This window comes from Dryas octopetala, chromosome 2 (genome assembly GCF_963921425.1).
Source record: "Dryas octopetala chromosome 2, drDryOcto1.1, whole genome shotgun sequence".
Classification (NCBI taxonomy): Eukaryota; Viridiplantae; Streptophyta; class Magnoliopsida; order Rosales; family Rosaceae; genus Dryas; species Dryas octopetala.
Genome location: NC_141367.1, coordinates 19419331 through 19437944, shown reverse-complemented (window position 1 = coordinate 19437944; position 18614 = coordinate 19419331). Strand labels below are relative to the sequence as shown.

Here is an 18614-nt window from a genome sequence, read left to right as displayed (position 1 = left end):
TAACACTTGTTTTGTTATCAGCATATGAGCACACGTGCACATGGTGATTGGTCTTGCAAAATAGAATATAAGTTAATTACACTTATATTCTCTGAGGTTTATCGTCTTTTCACATACACCCCCTGGAGTTTCAATAATTACACATACACTCCTTAAGGTTTCAAAACTGTTGCATATAACCCCCTACAAGAGAAAAAAAATAAACAAAAAAGAAAATATTTGTATTGAGGTTGGACCTTACACCTTGAGTAATCTTATTAGGCCATTTCACCTTAGCATGCATTTTTGCATAATTTCTCATCTTTTTTCATCTCACTAGCTATAGGTGGTTATATACTTATATGTAACAGTTTTAAAATTTCAGGAGGTATGTGTGTAATTATTGAAACCCCAGGGGGTGTATGTGAAAAAACGATAAACCTCAGGGAGTGTAAGTGTAATTAACTCAATTTACTTCCTCATATTTCTTTATGGAATTATTTTTCTTCCTAATATTAATCATGAGTACCATTAGGCTTGTTTTGGACCATTTTTGGTAAATAGAAGATATACGACGGAAAGAAGAGAAAGAGTAAAGCCCAAGAAAATTACAAAGCAAAGTCCAACAGACTACAAGGCCCGCCAAAGAGAAGCCTAGCAAAGCACAAACCGGCCACACCCAAAGAAACCCAAATAGATTTGTAAACCAGAATCTACTGCAGTGATTTCTGACCACCACAATTCGTTTGTAATTTGATTGCCAACCGTTCTCATTTGCTCTGCATAGCCTTTAGGTAAGACCAAGTAGTAAGGATGTGTGAGGTGGTGAACTAAAGGTTATGATAGGTTAAACATTTAATTCCTCGTTTATAATTTTGGAGGGCTGCTATTTGCACACCCTTTAAAAAAAAAAAAAAAAAAAAAATCACATTGCCCCTCTTTAATTTCCTCTCTTTCTCCTTCCCTCACCCACACATCCTTCCCTGGTACACACACACCCCATCCCCATCTCCATCTTTTTTTTTTTTTTTTTTCTTCTTTTTCTTCTTCTTCTTCTTCCCCCCACCCCGACCACCTCCCCCTGAGCCCTCCCCTCCTCTCCGGCTCCTCTCTCCCTACCGCCTTCCCCTCGAGCAAGCCCCTCCTCTTTCTCTGTCTTCTCGCCCCACAGACAACCAAAATCTTCAACAAAAAAATGCAGGGGCTGGACAGACATAGAGAAAGGGAGAGAGCAGAAGGGGAAGGAGAGAAAGAGAGAGAATGGGAGAGAGGAGAGAGGAGAGAGGGGCAGAGAGGGGGGTGGGGTGGTCGCCGGTGGTGGTGGGCTTCGACGGTGATGAGTTGCTCGGTGTGGTCGGGATGGGGTGTGTGTGTGTTGGGTGTTTGTTTTTTTTCTTTTCTTTTGTTTATGAGGGAGGGGTGTGCAAAAATAAAAAGAAACGGGATATAAAGTCTTTTTTCTAAGGGTTTTTTTTTTAGGAGGGGTGTGCAAATAGCAGCCTTCTAATTTTGGTATCTAAATTTTAGCTTTTGTCCCAATTTCATACCCACACTTTTATTTTGTTTTAATTTAATATATAATATGACTAGCAACAAATAATAATAACAAACTTTATTCATGTACTTTGCACATCTTATATTTAGATCAATTTACTTTAATCATGAACTTGGGTTGAGTAAAATGTCTCTAATTTTATTTTTTTGTTACATTAGAGGGAATTGAACTTTGAATCTAGTCTAATCCTAACATTTACCCCACCCACCACTTGGGCTAAATCCAAGGACAAAATGTCTTTAACTTTGACATCATTTGTTAATATTAGTTTGGGCACCTAATTAGGAAAACAACGAAAGTTCCGACTGTTCCGGTACTCAAACTGAAAAAGAAAACGAAAAAAAAGAAAGAAGAAAAAACATGCACAGTATGGTATATATGAAGATTACAAGAATATCCAAGCCTAAAAGAGTTTTTTAGAATAAAGGTAGCATTGGGCAGCTCGGGGCCTAAAGAGCCGACCAACCTATTTTGGAAAGGCTCACGAGAAGGCAAAGAGAGGTCGTTACAATTGGTTTATTAGAGATCTCCAAAAGTCTCTCTATCTTGGAAAGGATGTTGAGCAAATGCATGCTCCATCTCCAAAGGGCCCTCTTTCTTAGCCAACCACATGGCTCAGAACAATTGAGGAGTGAGATACTGAGATTGACTCTCCATTCTCTTCCTTGAACTTAAAATATAGTATTTTAAGTTCCTATCTACATTTTTTCTAGTACATTTTAGTCTTTTTCTAAATTCAAGGAACAATAGACAAAATAACATTTAGCTACTTTGGCTAAAATTTAGCCAAAAAATATAGGAAGCTTAGTCTGCAGCAAAACATTAATTGTGACAAAGAAGACATTAATTGCCTCTTAGCATCAAGATAGAATTGATGAGAGAAGAGAGGAAGGAAAGGCAGGGAAGAGGTTAGCCAAAAGTAAGTAAGTGTGATTTGAGAAATTTTCACCACGAATCACGGTCAAACCTTGATGGGTGAGGAACCATTGTTCTATAAATTAGGCATCCCTAGCTATGGCTCAAAACAAGTAACAACACCCAAGATACTATCGAAATTCTTCTTTGTCATGCTTTGAAGCCTTAGCCATAGAAACCTTGCTTTACCAACCTCCAAGCTTGAGACCGTGACCACCATCCTCAACCACACTAAGTGATCGACAACCCCAGCAGTGGCCGAAACAACAAGCATCAACACTCATTCGAGAGAACCACCTTGTCAAAAGATTACACACAGGGGCTCCTTTTTTAGCACCACATCTTGTGCTAGACATAGGCAATTAAACATATAAGTTATGGCCAAAGTCATGCAGGGAACTATGGTTGGAGTCATACAAGGTTTCGATAGCCTATTCCAAATGACCAAGCATTATCAAACCAATTAACTCGTGCATTCTTCTAGGATTTCAAATAATTCGAGCAATTCAAACAATTCAAGCAAAGAAAATATTAGCAACAATTCAAGCGCTAAGCAAAGTCAAGCACAAAGCAAGTGAAATCGATCAGCAGCACCAAGTAAAATTAAGCATTTCGACCTGCACTAAGGGATATAGTGGAAACCTATGAGTTAGCATTCATTCAAACTCTTGATATTTTTACCCATTAGCATCCATTTTCATTAAAGACATATACTAATATCTAGATATTTAGTATCCTAATAAAGTACTCTAAGTCAACCCAAGCTAAAGTTCTGGGGTTTTCTTTTCTTCTCTATATTCCCAATTAGGAATGCCTTTACTACCAAATTGAACGAACTTTGTAGCAGCGAAAAGAAAATTGAACGAACTTTATATATACTACTGATGAATCTTTATACACATCATATGGAAACCATTCAAAAGTGAATCATCCTAAAATTGAACAAGTATTATAATTCCCCATACACCCTTTTCACTCTCGTTTTAAACATTTCCTCCATCTATACCGACACTTCCTACAACTATGTAGCCAGACACTGCTAAAACAAAAGTACGTCAGGCAAATTAATAATGCAAAACCAAGTAGTCACCCATTGCACTCAATTCACCTAGCCACCCATTTCCCTCTCATTTCAAACATTTCCTCCAACTAGCCAGCCACTGCTAAGAAATATAATCGAAGCAACAATATACTGAACCTTGAAATTGAGGCAACCATATACCGAGGAAACCATGAAATATAGGCAATCCTATACTGAGGCAACAATGTACGGAGGCAACCATTTAATTGAGGCAACTATGTACCAAGGCAACCATTTAATCAATGCAACTATGTACCAAGGCAACAATGAAATCGAGGCAACAATATATCGGGCCAATTATGAAACAAACGAGGCAATAGTATACCAAGGCAACCATGTAACCGAGGCAGCTATGCACCGAGACAACCAATATACCGAGGCAACCATGAAATCGAGGAAACAATATAGACATCAAGAATACGATTAAGGCTTGAAGATAACCAAGTCAACCATGAAGTGGGGGTACAATAAAAAAAGAAAACCATTAAATAAGCCGGCAAGAAAAAACGCATTCATGAATTGAGGCAAGTAAAACCAAGCCATGAATTTTTGCATTTAGATAGCAAAGGCAGCCATGAATAGAGGCCCAAAAAAAAAACCGAGAAAGCAATTAAATGAAGCATTAATATACTAAGGCAACCAATAAGCGATGCATAAATTGTGTCAACCATGGAGAGTTAACAAAAATTGAGGCAAGCATGTAAACTTGGCAGCAGAGTAAGTAATTTATACAGTTTCAAAAGTTAATTATAACCAAATAGAGAAGAGGAAGCATTTCAAGTCTGGAGTTTTTTTTTTTGGCAATATTTCAAGTCTGGAATTTGACTTTGTAATCGCTTTTCCTTGAGGAAGTTCCATCTTCTCAACTAAAACCTGAAAGGACAAAAGGACAGGCACAGGCAGAGTTACTGGAGGTGCAGAGATGCAAAGTCCCCAATGTGTAATCATTTATTGACAGTGCGCATCTGTCCAAAGATATTATCGCAATTGTTAGGATGAGAAGTACATCTCAATCAAGAGCCATGACATTTTTTTTTTTCTGTTTGATGCCCACCTCACACCTTGGATAGAGGAGATATATACGGCAACATGGCCCTTCCATTGTGGGATCCCTCAATTAATTTTATTTAAGCATCTTTTATCTTTTATGGGACTTATTCCATATAGTATATATCAACGATCCGAATTGTCATTTTTTTTAGGTTTATATTTAAATATCATTCTTGTAAAAATTTAGACAAATAAAAAATCATTAAGCTATCTAACTTTAATCAAATAAATAAACGAATAAAATATTTTCAATAAACACTTGAAATAATGACTATTTAATCAAATAGATAAATGGTTTCTGATTTAGTTACTTTTTTACAAAAATGATCCTTTAATGAAAACCTAAAATGCAGACGGTTTCGATCATCAAAATACAATGCATGTGAAGTGAGCCCTACAAGAAATCCCTTATTTAACCTTATATAAAGAATCAATAGAAGGGGCCTGTATATGACAATAGAATTTCAAAGGGGACCATGATATATACATTATTTAAAGAAATTAAATGATTCATAATCCAATTTTTTTCCTCTCTAACTTAATTTCTTACATGAGGTGATACCAATCAATGTACAACTCTAAAACGAATAAAAAAAAGGCTTGATGAAAGAGTTGGATTGTATCATTTTTCCATAGAAAAACTCTTACAAATTGTTGTTGTGTCTTACAGTATGACGGGTTAATTAATGACTTATCCATAATCCAATGGCCTTTTCAACAACTACATCATTATAAATAAATTAAATTAATAGTCATTTATCTTTCTCAGTCTTCTTCGATCCCCGATGTCGTTCCATCAGGAACTCTTTTTATTATTTTTTTTTTTTGTAGAGAAGTTCATTCTCTTTCTTCATTTTATAATGTAGCCTCTCTCTCTCTCTCTCTCTCTCTCTCTCTCTCTCTCTCTCTCTCTCTCCCTCTCCCCTCCTTTTTCTGTTTTACTTGTAAACATGGAAGCAGGTTTTTAACCCTTAGAAGTTGAACCCTATTCCTCTAAAATCAAATTTCATGCACTAAATAAATCTTCAAAACATACAAAAGATTTGAGGATAAATTTTTCAATTTTTGTTGTGCTGGGTCCTGGATTCTCATATTTTTTAAGAAAATCTCATAGAATTAAGGATTTGAAATTCAATAATCAATCTTTTAGTGAGAGAGCAATATTTGGGTTTTATCTTTTAATAATGTATTCACTTTTGTGAAACTTTTAATCGTGTTTAATCCATCGAATTTGCTAGTCTATGGTTGAGTTTTATTTTTAATATTTTTTTTCTTTCCAAAACTTATTTCTAGCCATTGAATCTATTTTAATGAAATTGAATGGTTGAGATTAGAAGTAGAGAGGACAAAGGAAGACTTAATTAGATTTTGCAAGAAATTAAAAAGGTTAATATAATAATTGTAAAAGCTTATGTGACATTGCCATGTCATTAAGGCACAAATTAGAGTTATTTACATTAGCTTACATCCTATGAGGTTTATCGTCTTTTCACATACACCCCATGAGGTTTTAAAAATTACACATACGCCCCCTGAGGTTTCAAAACTGTACCACATAATCTCTTACAGTGAGACAAAAAATGATGAAAAAGTACGCAAAAAGACATGCTAAAGGGGTGTAATGGCCTAATAAGATTACTCAAGGTATAAGGTCCAACCTCAATACAAATATATTCTTCTTTGCTTATTTATTGTTTTCTCTTGCAGAGGTTAAGTGTAATAGTTTTGAAACTTTAGGGGGTGTACGTATGTGTAATTTTGAAATCTCAGAGAATATAAGTATAAATAACTCGCACAAATTATTAGGGTACCCTATATATTAATGCATGTATAGTGTATACAATAGAAAATTGCATGCGCATCTTATTGTTCTCTTTAGGAAAATGAAAGCAAGTATAAGCTAGGTACATAATATATGGTGTAGCATCAATTTTAGCATTCTACTATGGAATTATAAGATCATATATACCTGGAATTAATATATATATCTGTGAGTACGTATATATCTGATTTGCATTGAATATATAGTTCATATATATTACTACATATATATATACATACATACCCACATATCATCTTGGTGGTCCTCACATTTGTTTCTTTCATCAGAAGCCAATAGAAATCTTACTCAAAATCCTGCTGAATCAAGTAACTTTGATAAATTTCCCAAAGGGAGAATAATCCAATTTTTATCATACCTAACAGCCAAAGCCTTGCCTTCTCCATTGATGACATGCAGCACCACAATACGTAGTAACTTGCCTTCTCCATTAATGACATGGAGCACCAGAGTATGAAGTACTCGATCTATCATGCATGTTCCCAAATGTCTTAAATTGAAAATATATAATGTCTAAACATTATTTTGTACACGTGTTCTTATTTATTTAGTTTTGCAAGAATTGTGATGACACAATTATATACTCGATCGTCTAGAAACACTAGGTCACTAGCCAGTTAATTTTTAAGCGCGCAGTTTAAATTTTTTATGCATGCATAAGTTTCATATATAGTGATAGGTAGAACAACCTCCCATATATATATGAAGCAAACCTAGCCATGTGAGCACAAGTGGGTGCATTTAGAGCTGCCTTAATTAGCTAGCTAGCTACTACTGCTTTTGGCAAAACTATTTGATATATAGGTAGACAAGTCGCATGCCTAAACGTGCTGATAATTGTGGGGTGCATTTATTTTTAAATGTACATTTAATTGTGGTGAGCAGTTGGTTGTTGAGATCGATTTATTGCCAAAGGAAAAGCTGGGTCGACATGCACACATGCTTTAGTATATAAAACCTCTATGATCTCTTAAACCTCTCAGCATTATCAAACGATATTCGAGCTATCTAGCTAGCTCAGACTTGTTAAAAGGTCGATCAATACTTTCAAAATGGTACGTAGTAGGAGACTTGCTTTGCTTTCTTTGTTTTGCCTTCATGTTCTTGCAGTGAGTGTGGTTGCAAGGGATTTAGTGAGCCATGATGAGGAGGAAAATAACTTAGCAGGTGGCCTTGGAGGAGGGTTTGGCGCTGGAGTTGGAGGTGGTGGTGGTTTTGGAGGCGGCGCTGGTGGTGGTGGTGGTGCTGGCGGTGGTGGTGGTGCTGGTTTTGGCGGTGGAGCTGGGGGAGGTGGTGGATTAGGTAGTGGGCATGGGATTGGTGGTGGTGCTGGTGGTGGGTTTGGTAAAGGTGGTGGAGGCATTGGTAAGGGTGGTGGCATTGGTGGCGGGATCGGTAAGGGTGGTGGAGTAGGTGGTGGTGCTGGCGGCGGTTTTGGAAAGGGTGGTGGTATCGGCGGTGGCATTGGAAAGGGTGGTGGCATCGGTGGTGGAATTGGAAAGGGTGGTGGTAGCGGTGGTGGAATTGGAAAGGGTGGTGGGATCGGCGGTGGAATTGGAAAGGGTGGAGGCATCGGTGGAGGCATAGGAAAGGGCGGAGGTGTTGGTGGTGGTGCTGGTGGTGGAGTTGGAGGAGGAGCTGGTGGTGGATTTGGGAAAGGTGGTGGTGTGGGTGGAGGAATAGGAAAAGGTGGTGGAGTTGGAGGAGGAGCTGGTGGTGGTGCTGGTGGAGGAGTTGGTGGTGGAGCTGGTGGAGGAGCTGGCGGTGGGTTTGGAAAAGGTGGTGGAGCTGGTGGAGGAGCTGGTGGTGGGTTTGGAAAAGGTGGTGGCGTGGGAGGAGGAATTGGAAAAGGTGGTGGAGTTGGAGGAGGAGCTGGTGGCGGAGCTGGTGGTGGAGTTGGTGGCGGAGCAGGAGGAGGGTTCGGTAAGGGTGGTGGAGTAGGTGGTGGGATTGGAAAAGGTGGTGGTGTAGGTGGTGGTGCAGGTGGTGGTGCTGGTGGTGGTTTTGGGAAAGGTGGAGGCATCGGAGGTGGAATTGGTAAAGGAGGAGGCTTTGGTGGCGGCGCTGGAGGTGGCTCCGGAGGTGAGATCGGTGGCGGATTTGGCAAAGGTGGTGGTGTTGGTGGAGGAATAGGGGCAGGTTCTGGAGGTGGATTTGGAGCTGGGGGTGGATTTGGTGGAGGAGCAGGGGGAGGAGGTGGATTTGGTGGTGGCGGAGGTGGTGGTATTGGGCACCACTGAGCTTAATTCACGTTTCGCGTCTTCACATGCATACTTCTAAATGAATTGTCAATGAATGTGTGTAATGATGTAATATTTCTATTAATTACTACTTCCTTTAATTAATTAATTTTGTTAAAGAGATTAATTATAATTAGAAAGTAATATCTATTTCCCGTGATGACAAGTTTCTGCCTAATGTGCTTCTCTTGCTTACTAAAAGAAATACAAAAAATGAAAAATGAAAAGGATTAACCCTTAAATTTTGATCGAATTCAAGAAAATTAAATGTGGCCTTGCATGCATTAATATTGTCTGCAGCAGGATAATCTTTTCTCTTATTGGTCGTCGGAAGCTGTAGCCTGTAGTCAGTAGAATTAAAGGTCGATGCCACCAACCAATTGGATTTCCATGTATATTTCTATAGCTTCCTTTTATGCTCAGATCAGAGAGGTTATAAATTCATGCATCGATACCACCAACCAATTGGAAATGACTATTCCAAGGTTTAAGATGCCACTCCAACCAATTGGAATTTGGTCAACATTTCCTTTGCGCAGAGAGAAGCTTTCATTCCAAGGCTTTATCTACTGGGCTACTGCTCAGTACTCATATCTGTTGAGTAACTTGGAGCAATGTTTCAAGTCGGAAATCTAGAGCTTAGTGTATGTATTTATAAGTTTTAGATCTCTTCAATTATTGCCAATTGATTTTGGGTTGGATGCTCTAATTCTATCATGGTATCAGAGCTTGGTTATTCGCGTGTAAGGCCTAACGGCCACACGCGCTCCCATGTCACCCAATATAATTTGTTCACGTGTAAAACTCAAAAATCTTGTCACACGTGCCGGGGCGTGTTGAGAGTAATGTGGAGCAATGTCCCACATTGAAAATCTAGAGCTTACCATATGTGCTTATAAGTTTTGGACCTCTCCACCCATTGCCAATGCTCTAATTCTATCAATATCTAGACTGTGCGTCTTAGGGGTGTGTATTCTTTTTTCTTTTTTTGGACCCTAAACCCTTAGCCCTTAGGGATGTGTATTCAATCTAGAGTATTATAGACTTTTTTTTTTAAATGATAGACTTTTATAGAGTTTACGAACTTTTATTGACTTTTGTAGACTCTACAAAATTCTATATAGACTTTGTAAAATTATATATAGAGTTTAATGGAGTTTGTTAGACTTTTTTCATAGAATTTAATAGAGTTTAATAGACTTTTATTGACTTTTAATTTTAAATTCTACAAAATAGATTATATGAAATATTAAAAATATGCCTGCTGCATTGTGAAATTGTTGCAATTACTTGCAGCAAAAATGGTTCTTTGGAATGAGTCGAGAGTATTAAAAATGAATGTGAATCTTCAAGTTTCAAAACATAATATTTTTCCTAAAAACAAAAACTTAATAATTTGCATAAATTTACTGAACAATAAGCATAAACATTCATACAAAAATGCAATACCCATGCCGAACAGAGAAAAAATAAAATAAAACAATTGTGTTTGCAATAGCAGCAATACCAACAGTACAATGAAATCTAGCTATATGTTTTGGGAATGACTATTTTCACAATTTGCACACTTGCAGAAATTCTATAAAACAATGGGATGGCTGTAGAGAAAAATAAAAAATAAAATCATGACATGGACTGTTGATATAAAGGATAGTTCAAGAGAGACATGTCTAAATAGCAAAAGATTGTGATATTACCATTCAGTCATTGCGTCAAAAACTTTATGTGCACCTCGGAATGAGAAATTTCTATGGATGAACAAAATCAATTATTTATTGTCGTTTTCATTGAACCTATTAATTTCAGATTTGGATGACTCATCCACTCTATGTCTTTCCATGATTTCCTACCAGTGGTTGCAATAAGTGGTTTTAAAGGTCTAAACTTTGTTATACTTGTTATTGGAATGGAATTGTTAACAGTTGCTTGAATAATCATGCTTCCATGGCATCTAGATTAGTAATTGATTGTGTTGAGCACCATGCGTTTTTATTCCCTCCTTTGTGGAGGTATTGGTTGGCTACTGCATCCATGGATTTGCTAATACCCATAAATCGGAGCATGTAATTCATTCATTTAAGAGGAAATTATGCAATTATTAATGAGTGTAATGGCAGCAAGCAGGCCTGGGTTAGGGTTTAGGTAGGAGAAAGAGAGGAAAGGAGAAGAGGAAGAGGAAGAGGAAAAAAAAAATCACGTCTGAAAAGTCTATAGAAATCTTTGGGGTAGAGGATGGAGAAATATTGGTCTTTGCTATTTATCCTTCAATTTTAAAAGTCTATGAAACTCATCCATTTTATAAAATTCATAAAAGTCGATAATATTTTGAATATCATAATACTTTCATGGACATTCAAAAAGTCTAAATTGAATATCACAAGATTTTTATAAATTTTTAAAAACTCTATAAAAGACTTGATTGAATACCACACTATTTTTATAAACTTTTTAAAAGTTTAGATTGAATACACTTAAACTTTTCAATTCCAGCAAAATCTTTTAAATTCCATATTGAATACACCCCCCTTAGTTGGGACTCTCTTATGTGAAAATTGTATGTACATATATAAGTATACAGTGTGTACACATACATTGATACATATATATACAGGCTCCTTCTGTTGAGGTATACCTCAACTTATTTATGTTGAGGTATGACCTTGTTGGGGCCCACACGAGTCGTTTTGTGGCGATCCGAACCGTTCGCAATGATCATCTACATTGATAGATCATCCTTGCAAAATATTAGCCAAATCCGAAATCATTTGTCTATCTAACTTTGATAAAACAAATGGACGGTTTCATCGAAAATATTTGGTTCGTCCATTTATTTGATCAAAGTTAGATAGGCAAATGATTTCCGATTTGGCTAATTTTTTGCAAGGATGATCTATCAATGGAGATGTAAAAAATGAATGGTTCGGATTGACACAAAACGACTCGTGTGGGCCCCAATAGGGTATACCTCAACATAAATAAGTTGAGGTATACCTCAACAGAAGGAACCTGCATATATATATATCTATAAGCAAATAATAAACACATATATATAGATCGAATATATGCCCATATTCATGTACTACAACCTTTTTGGGTGGTAGAACATTCCTCGATCCTCAGTATACATTAATGCTGACCACAATGTATGCATGAAACAATAATAAAAGGAAAAAATGAAAACCATCTTTTCCCAGCTCGTATTACTCTTGGAGAATTGGACCTCTTGGTCCATAAAACAATATATGAGAGTGTTTCGTTAATTGTTTAATGATAGTTGATAAATTATTTGGTTTAATAGTATTCAATTTCTTATTTTGAGAGAAAATACTGAATTCAAATCTTATAGATCATAGTTGTTGATTATGTACTAAAAAAAAATCATAAAAATTAACATTCCGGAGTTTGAATTTATTTTCCTCTAAGACCTCTTGGTCTTTTGGGTAGCAAGTGTTCACGAGAAAGGTAGTGTTAGTTTTTAGAAGACCAATGGTGCATACCTTGTATTTTTTGGAGTTCGAGAGATTATCTTATGAATTTTTAAAGAATTCAGAGTATTTTAATTTTTTAGAAATAAATTTGGACTTCCTAAATTTTCTGGAAACTCTCAGTGGGCAAATTGATAATTTGACTCCATAGTAAATTACTATTAGTCAAGACGAGTCCGTAATAATTTTCCGTGTATTTTTCTGAGTCCAGAACTATTTTTAATTAATTTTCAAAGTTTGTAAAAATAGGAAAAGAAAAATAAATAAAAAAGGTTGTACATGTGGCCACTTGTAATTGGTTGGACTTTGCCACTCAGCATGGTGAGGTGGCAAAAGCTTCCCCACCCAAGTTTTTCTCTATGAAAAGGCCAAAAAACTCATGAGGATTTGGATGAAGGTGGTAACTTGCAAACAAAATTTAATTCAGGGGGCAACTTGCTTCAATTTTTAATTTAGGTGGTAACATGCAAATCGAGTCAAAGTTCAGGTGAGCATCTTGCTAAAAAGCGTATATATATATATATATATATATATATAGAATTTTACAAATCATCCACTATACCTCGATTTGCAAGTCACCACTTCAGATGGGTATATAGGGATCTCATGAGATAAGTATTTTTTATTGTTTAATTATTTGTCCTCTCAATCAGTCTAGATGCATTTATTAATAATGATTAACTATGGTTAGTGTATGGGACAGTTGGCATGTGTAGACAACTGATGGCTTTTTGAGTTTTTCTAATTTTAGTTTTTTTTTTCGTTTATTATTTAATCAAGATAATTTTTAACAATCTTTTCTTGTTTAATAATGCATTTATGGTGAGTAGTTAACTATGGTTAGGTAAAAGTACATGTACCACATGTAAAAATGGGTGGTGATGCTCACCACCAATTTAATGTGGTGAGCAAATTTGCTCTCCTACTATTTAGGGTTTTCTTTGGGTGAAATCAGAAGTACGTAGTATAGAGCTAGCCATACAAGTCGCATGCCTAAACGTGGTAATAATTGTGGGGTGCATTTATTTTTAAATGTACATTTAATTGTGGTGAGCCGTTAATTGTTGAGATCGATTTATTGCCAAAGGAAAAGCTGGGTCGACATGCACATATGCTCTAGTATATAAACTCTTAAACCTCTCAGGCTCTCAGCATTATCAAACGATATTCGAGCTAGCTAACCAGTTCAGACTTGTAAAAAGATCAATCAATACTTTCAAAATGGTACGCAGTAGAAGATTTGCTTTGCTTTCTTTGGTTTGCCTTCATGTTCTTGCAGTGAGCGTGGTTGCAAGGAATTTAGTGAGCCATGATGAAGAGGAAAAGAACTTAACAGGTAGCCTTGGAGGAAGGTTTGGCGCTGGAGTTCGAGGTGGGTTTGGAGCTGGTGGTAATTTTAGAGGTAGCGCTGGTGGTGGTGGTGATGGTGCTGGCGGCGGTGCTGGTGCTGGCAGTGGTGTTGGCGGTGGCACTGGCGGTGGGCATGGGATTGGTGGTGGTGGATTAGGTGGTGGGCATGTGATTGGTGCTGGTGCTGGTGCTGGTGCTGGTGGCATTGGCAGTGGGATTAGTAAGGGTGGTGGAGTAGGTGGTGGGCATGGGATTGGTGGTGGTGGATTAGGTGGTGGGCATGGGATTGGTGGTGGTGGATTAGGCGGTGGGCATGTGATTGGTGGTGGTGCTAGTGGTGGTGGCATTGGCGGCGAGATTGGTAAGGGTGGTGGAGTAGGTGGTGGGCATATGATTGGTGGTGGTGGTGGATTAAGTGGTGGGCATGTGATTGGTGGTGGTGTTTTTGGAAAGGGTGGTGGCATCGGCAGTGACATTGGAAAGAGTGGTGGCATCGGGGGTGGAATCGGAAAGGGTGGTGGCATCGGTGGTGGAATCAGAAAGGGTGGTGGCATTGGCGGTGGCATGGGAAATGATGGTAGTATCGGCGGTGGCATTGGAAAGAGTGGTGGCATCAGTGGTGGAATTGGAAAGGGTAGTGGTATCGGTGGTGGAATCGGAAAGGGTGGTGGTATCGGTGGTGGAATCGGAAAGGGTGGTGGCATCGACGGTGGAATTGGAAAGGGTGGTGGCATCGGTGGTGGAATTGGAAAGGGTGGAGGTGTTGGCGATGGTGCTGGTGGTGGTGCTAGAGGAGGAGTTGGTGGTGGTACTGGTGGAAGAGTTGGTGGTGGAGCTAGTGGAGAAGCTAGTGGTGGGTTTGGAAAAAGTGGTGGCGTGGGAGGAGGAATTGGAAAAGATGGTGGAGTTGGAGGAGGGGCTGGTGGTGGAGTTGGTGGCGTAGGTGGTGGAGTAGGTGGTGGCATAGGAAAGGGCGGAAGTGTTGGTGGTGGTGCTGGTGGTGGTACTAGAGGAGGAGTTGGGGGTGGTGCTGATGGAGGAGTTGGTGGTGGAGCTAGTGGTGGGTTTGGAAAAGGTGGTGGCGTGGGAGAAGGAATTGGAAAAAGTGGTGGAGTTGGAGGAGGAGTTGGTGGCGAAGCAGGAGGAGGGTTCAGTAAGGGTGGTGGAGTAGGTGGTGGGATTGGCAAAGGTGGAGTTGGAGGAGGAGTTGGTGGTGGTGCTGGTGGTGGTACTGAAGGAGGAGTTGGGGGTGGTGCTGATGGAGGAGTTGGTGGTGGAGCTAGTGGTGGGTTTGGAAAAGGTGGTGGCGTGGGAGAAGGAATTGGAAAAAGTGGTGGAGTTGGAGGAGGAGTTGGTGGCGAAGCAGGAGGAGGGTTCAGTAAGGGTGGTGGAGTAGGTGGTGGGATTGGCAAAGGTGGAGTTGGAGGAGGAGTTGGTGGTGGTGCTGGTGGTGGTACTGAAGGAGGAGTTGGGGGTGGTGCTGATGGAGGAGTTGGTGGTGGAGCTAGTGGTGGGTTTGGAAAAGGTGGTGGTGTGGGAGAAGGAATTGGAAAAAGTGGTGGAGTTGGAGGAGGAGTTGGTGGCGAAGCAAGAGGAGGGTTCAGTAAGGGTGGTGGAGTAGGTGGTGGGATTGGCAAAGGTGGAGTTGGAGGAGGAGTTGGTGGTGGTGCTGGTGGTGGTGGTGGTACTGAAGGAGGAGTTGGGGGTGGTGCTGATGGAGGAGTTGGTGGTGGAGCTAGTGGTGGGTTTGGAAAAGGTGGTGGCGTGGGAGAAGGAATTGGAAAAAGTGGTGGAGTTGGAGGAAGAATTGGTGGCGAAGCAGGAGGAGGGTTCAGTAAGGGTGGTGGAGTAGGTGGTGGGATTGGCAAAGGTGGTGGTGTTGGTGGAGGAATAGGGGCGGGTTCTGGAGGTGGCTTCAAAGTTGACGGTGGATTTGTTGGAGGAGCAGGCGGAGGAGGCGGATTTGGTGGTGGCAAAGGTGGTGGTATAGGGCACCCCTGAGCTTAATTCACGTTTTGCGTCTTCACATACATTCTTTTGAACAAGGAATTGTCAATGAATGTGTGTAATGATGTACGATTTCTATTAATTAGTACTTCCTTTAATAATTAATTTTGTTAAAGAGATTAATTATAATTAGAAATAGGGAAAAGATTTTGTGCCCTAATAAGGCACGGTATAGATGTGCCCTAATTATGTGGCAAAGTTAAATAATACACATCATTGTTTTGTTTTTTGGTGATTATACACATCACCATCTATTTTTTTGTATGAAATTAATATCATATTTATTGAAAGATCATTTTATCCAACTCAAATCTAATAATCTTAATTTATACTTAATTTGTTATCTTCTTCATATTCAAAATTTGCAACCCGCGGTTCATATCACAAAAAATAGATAGCAATTCAATCTTCTCCCATAAATTGTTGTTATTTTCTCCACATTTAAATTGTCTATCAATGAAACCAAAGATTTTGCACTTAATTAGGTTATCTTCTCCCATAGATTGCTCTCCTCCCTAAAATTTAAACTCTAAACAAAATAATTGGATTGAGTGTTTTTTTTTTTTTTTTTCTCTCAATCTGAACGTGAATTTATTCAATCTGTAAGCATAAGCTTTCAAGGTGTCTCCTACCATCTTATCCCTAAAACTATATATATGATTCAAATTTGTTTGTTAGTGTTGGAAAGGTTAATAAAAAAAACACTAAGTTTCAGGTTCCAGAAATCCAAGAAAAAAAAATTAAACTATATATAAATCAAAAAGTCTATATGAACTCCAACATATTAACAAAACAACATTAAAAAAAAAAAAAATCTCAACAAAATAGTATACCATATGAAGTATAAAAGTAAAGTAGTTAATTAAACTAGTTCTACAACAAGGGACTTTCTTATGAACTATCACAAATCATTAGACATTTCCTTTGTGCAGAGAGAAGCTTTCATTCCAAGGCTTTATCTACTGAGAGTCTGAGACTGCTGGGCTACTAGCTTACTACTCAGTACTCATATCTAGACTCTCTGCGTATTAGTTGGCCGGGGCTCTCCTATGTGAAAATTGTATGTACACATATAAGTACACAGTACACATACAAGTACACAGTACTCATATATATAAGGAAATAAACAAATACATCGAATATATGCATGCCCATATTCATGTTCTAGTACCCTTAACAATTAACATTCCTCAATATACAATTTTTTTGCTAGAACATTCTTCCTCGGTATACATTGTTGGCCAGAATGAATGTAATAATAATAAAATATAAAAAAAGTGTTAAATACAAAAATATATGGTTTACGAACTTTATTATGATTCTCAATTTGGTTCATTAACTATAAAAAGTATCAATTTGATCCACAAATTTCTCATAAATTCTCTAAAAAATTAACATAACTAATCATGTGCACAATATATGACTGCATTTTCAACAGTATTTCAGCCCATTTATCACATTTTTGCTTAAATTTTTTGTATGTAGTTGCTTGCATATGCATTTTTTGCTTGCAGATACATCTTTTTTTGCTTGCAGATGCAGTGTTTTGCTTGCATATGCACAACGCATCTACAAGCTATAGAGCGCTCAGTGGTTTTGCTAAGTGTTCGGTGGACAATTTGAATTTTTATTTAAGTTTTGCTTGCAGATGCACAACGCATCTGCAGGCCGCCAAGCATTCGGGGAACAGTTTAGATTTTTACTTAAGTTTTTGCACCGAGTGCTTGGTGGATAGTTTAGGTTTCTACTTAAGTTTTCAACGGACTAGGTTTTGACTTAGATTTCTTTCTCATTTTGAGCTTCTAATTAAAGGACCCAAAAAATAATTATTGAAAGATAACACATGTCTTTTATTTATTTGGTCTCATAAGACCATCTTGATTGTTCAGTAGACAAATCACAATTATTGTACCTTTTGAACTACTGGATGCCCCTTGAAATTAATATATATATATATTAATGAATAATTACTAGCTGATTAATATGATAGATAATAAAAAACTAGGCTTTTTAGCAAGATACTCACCTAAACTTTGACTCGATTTACATGTTACCACCTAAATTAAAAATTGAAGCAAATTGCCCCATGAATTAAATTTTGTTTGCAAGTTACCACCTCCATCCAAATCCTCATGGGTTTTTTGGTCTTTCCATAGAGAAGAACTTGGGTGGGGAAGCTTTTGCCACGTCACCATGCTGAGTGGCAAGGTCCAACCAATTACAAGTGGCCACATGTACAACCATTTTTTTATTTCTCTTTTCCTATTTTTACAAACTTTGAAAATTAATTAAAAATAGTTACGGACTCAGAAAAATCGACGGAAAATTCATACGAATTCGTTTTGACTAATAGTAATTTACTATGGAGTCAAATTATTAATTTTCCCTTTGAGAGTTTCCAAAAAATTTAGGAAGTCCAAATTTATTTCTAAAAAATTAAAATACTCTGGATTCTTTAAAAATTCATAGGATAATCTTCCGAACTTCTAAAAATACAAAGTCTGCACCATTGGTCTTCTAAAAACTAACACTACCTTTCTCGTGAACACTTGCTACCCTAATAACACTACCTTTCATAAAAATTAACATTCCGGAGTTTGAATTTATTTTCCTCCAAGACCTCTCGGTCTTTTTGGTAGAAAGTGTTCACGAGAAAGGTAGTGTTAGTTTTTAGAAGACCAATGGTGCAGATCTTGTATTTTTTGGAGTTCGGGAGATTATCCTATGAATTTTTAAAGAATTCAGAGTATTTTAATTTTTTAGAAATAAATTTGGACTTCCTAAATTTTCTGGAAACTCTCAGAGGGCAAATTGATAATTTGACTCCATAGTAAATTACTATTAGTCAAGACGAGTCCATCAGAATTTTTCGTGTATTTTTCTGAATCCGAAACTATTTTTAATTAATTTTCAAAGTGTAAAAATAGGAAAAACAGAAATAATAAAAAAAGTTGTACATGTGGCCACTTGTAATTGGTTGGGCTTTGCCACTCAGCATGGTGAGGTGGCAAAAGCTTCCCCACCCAAATTCTTCTCTATGAAAAGACCAAAAAATTCATAAGGATTTGGATTTGCAAACAAAATTTAATTCAGGGGGTAACTTGTTTCAATT

The 18614-nt window shown here is 37.8% G+C and overlaps 2 protein-coding genes across 2 annotated transcripts; both read left to right on the top strand.

Moving 5' to 3' along the window:
- The first annotated feature begins 7418 nt into the window (after positions 1–7418).
- Positions 7419–8813, top strand: LOC147293807 (uncharacterized). The gene has a single exon (XM_086234198.1). It carries the CDS (start codon positions 7473–7475, stop codon positions 8658–8660), a length of 1188 nt encoding a protein of 395 aa, XP_086090324.1. The 5' UTR covers positions 7419–7472; the 3' UTR covers positions 8661–8813.
- A 4553-nt stretch (positions 8814–13366) lies between these two features.
- LOC147293806 (uncharacterized) lies at positions 13367–15496 on the top strand. Its single transcript, XM_086231132.1, has 6 exons — positions 13367–13481; positions 13548–13810; positions 13979–14267; positions 14343–14486; positions 14589–14684; positions 14796–15496. The coding sequence occupies exons 1-6, from the start codon at positions 13367–13369 to the stop codon at positions 15494–15496; spliced, it is 1608 nt and encodes a 535-aa protein (XP_086087258.1).
- The last annotated feature ends 3118 nt before the right edge of the window (positions 15497–18614 follow it).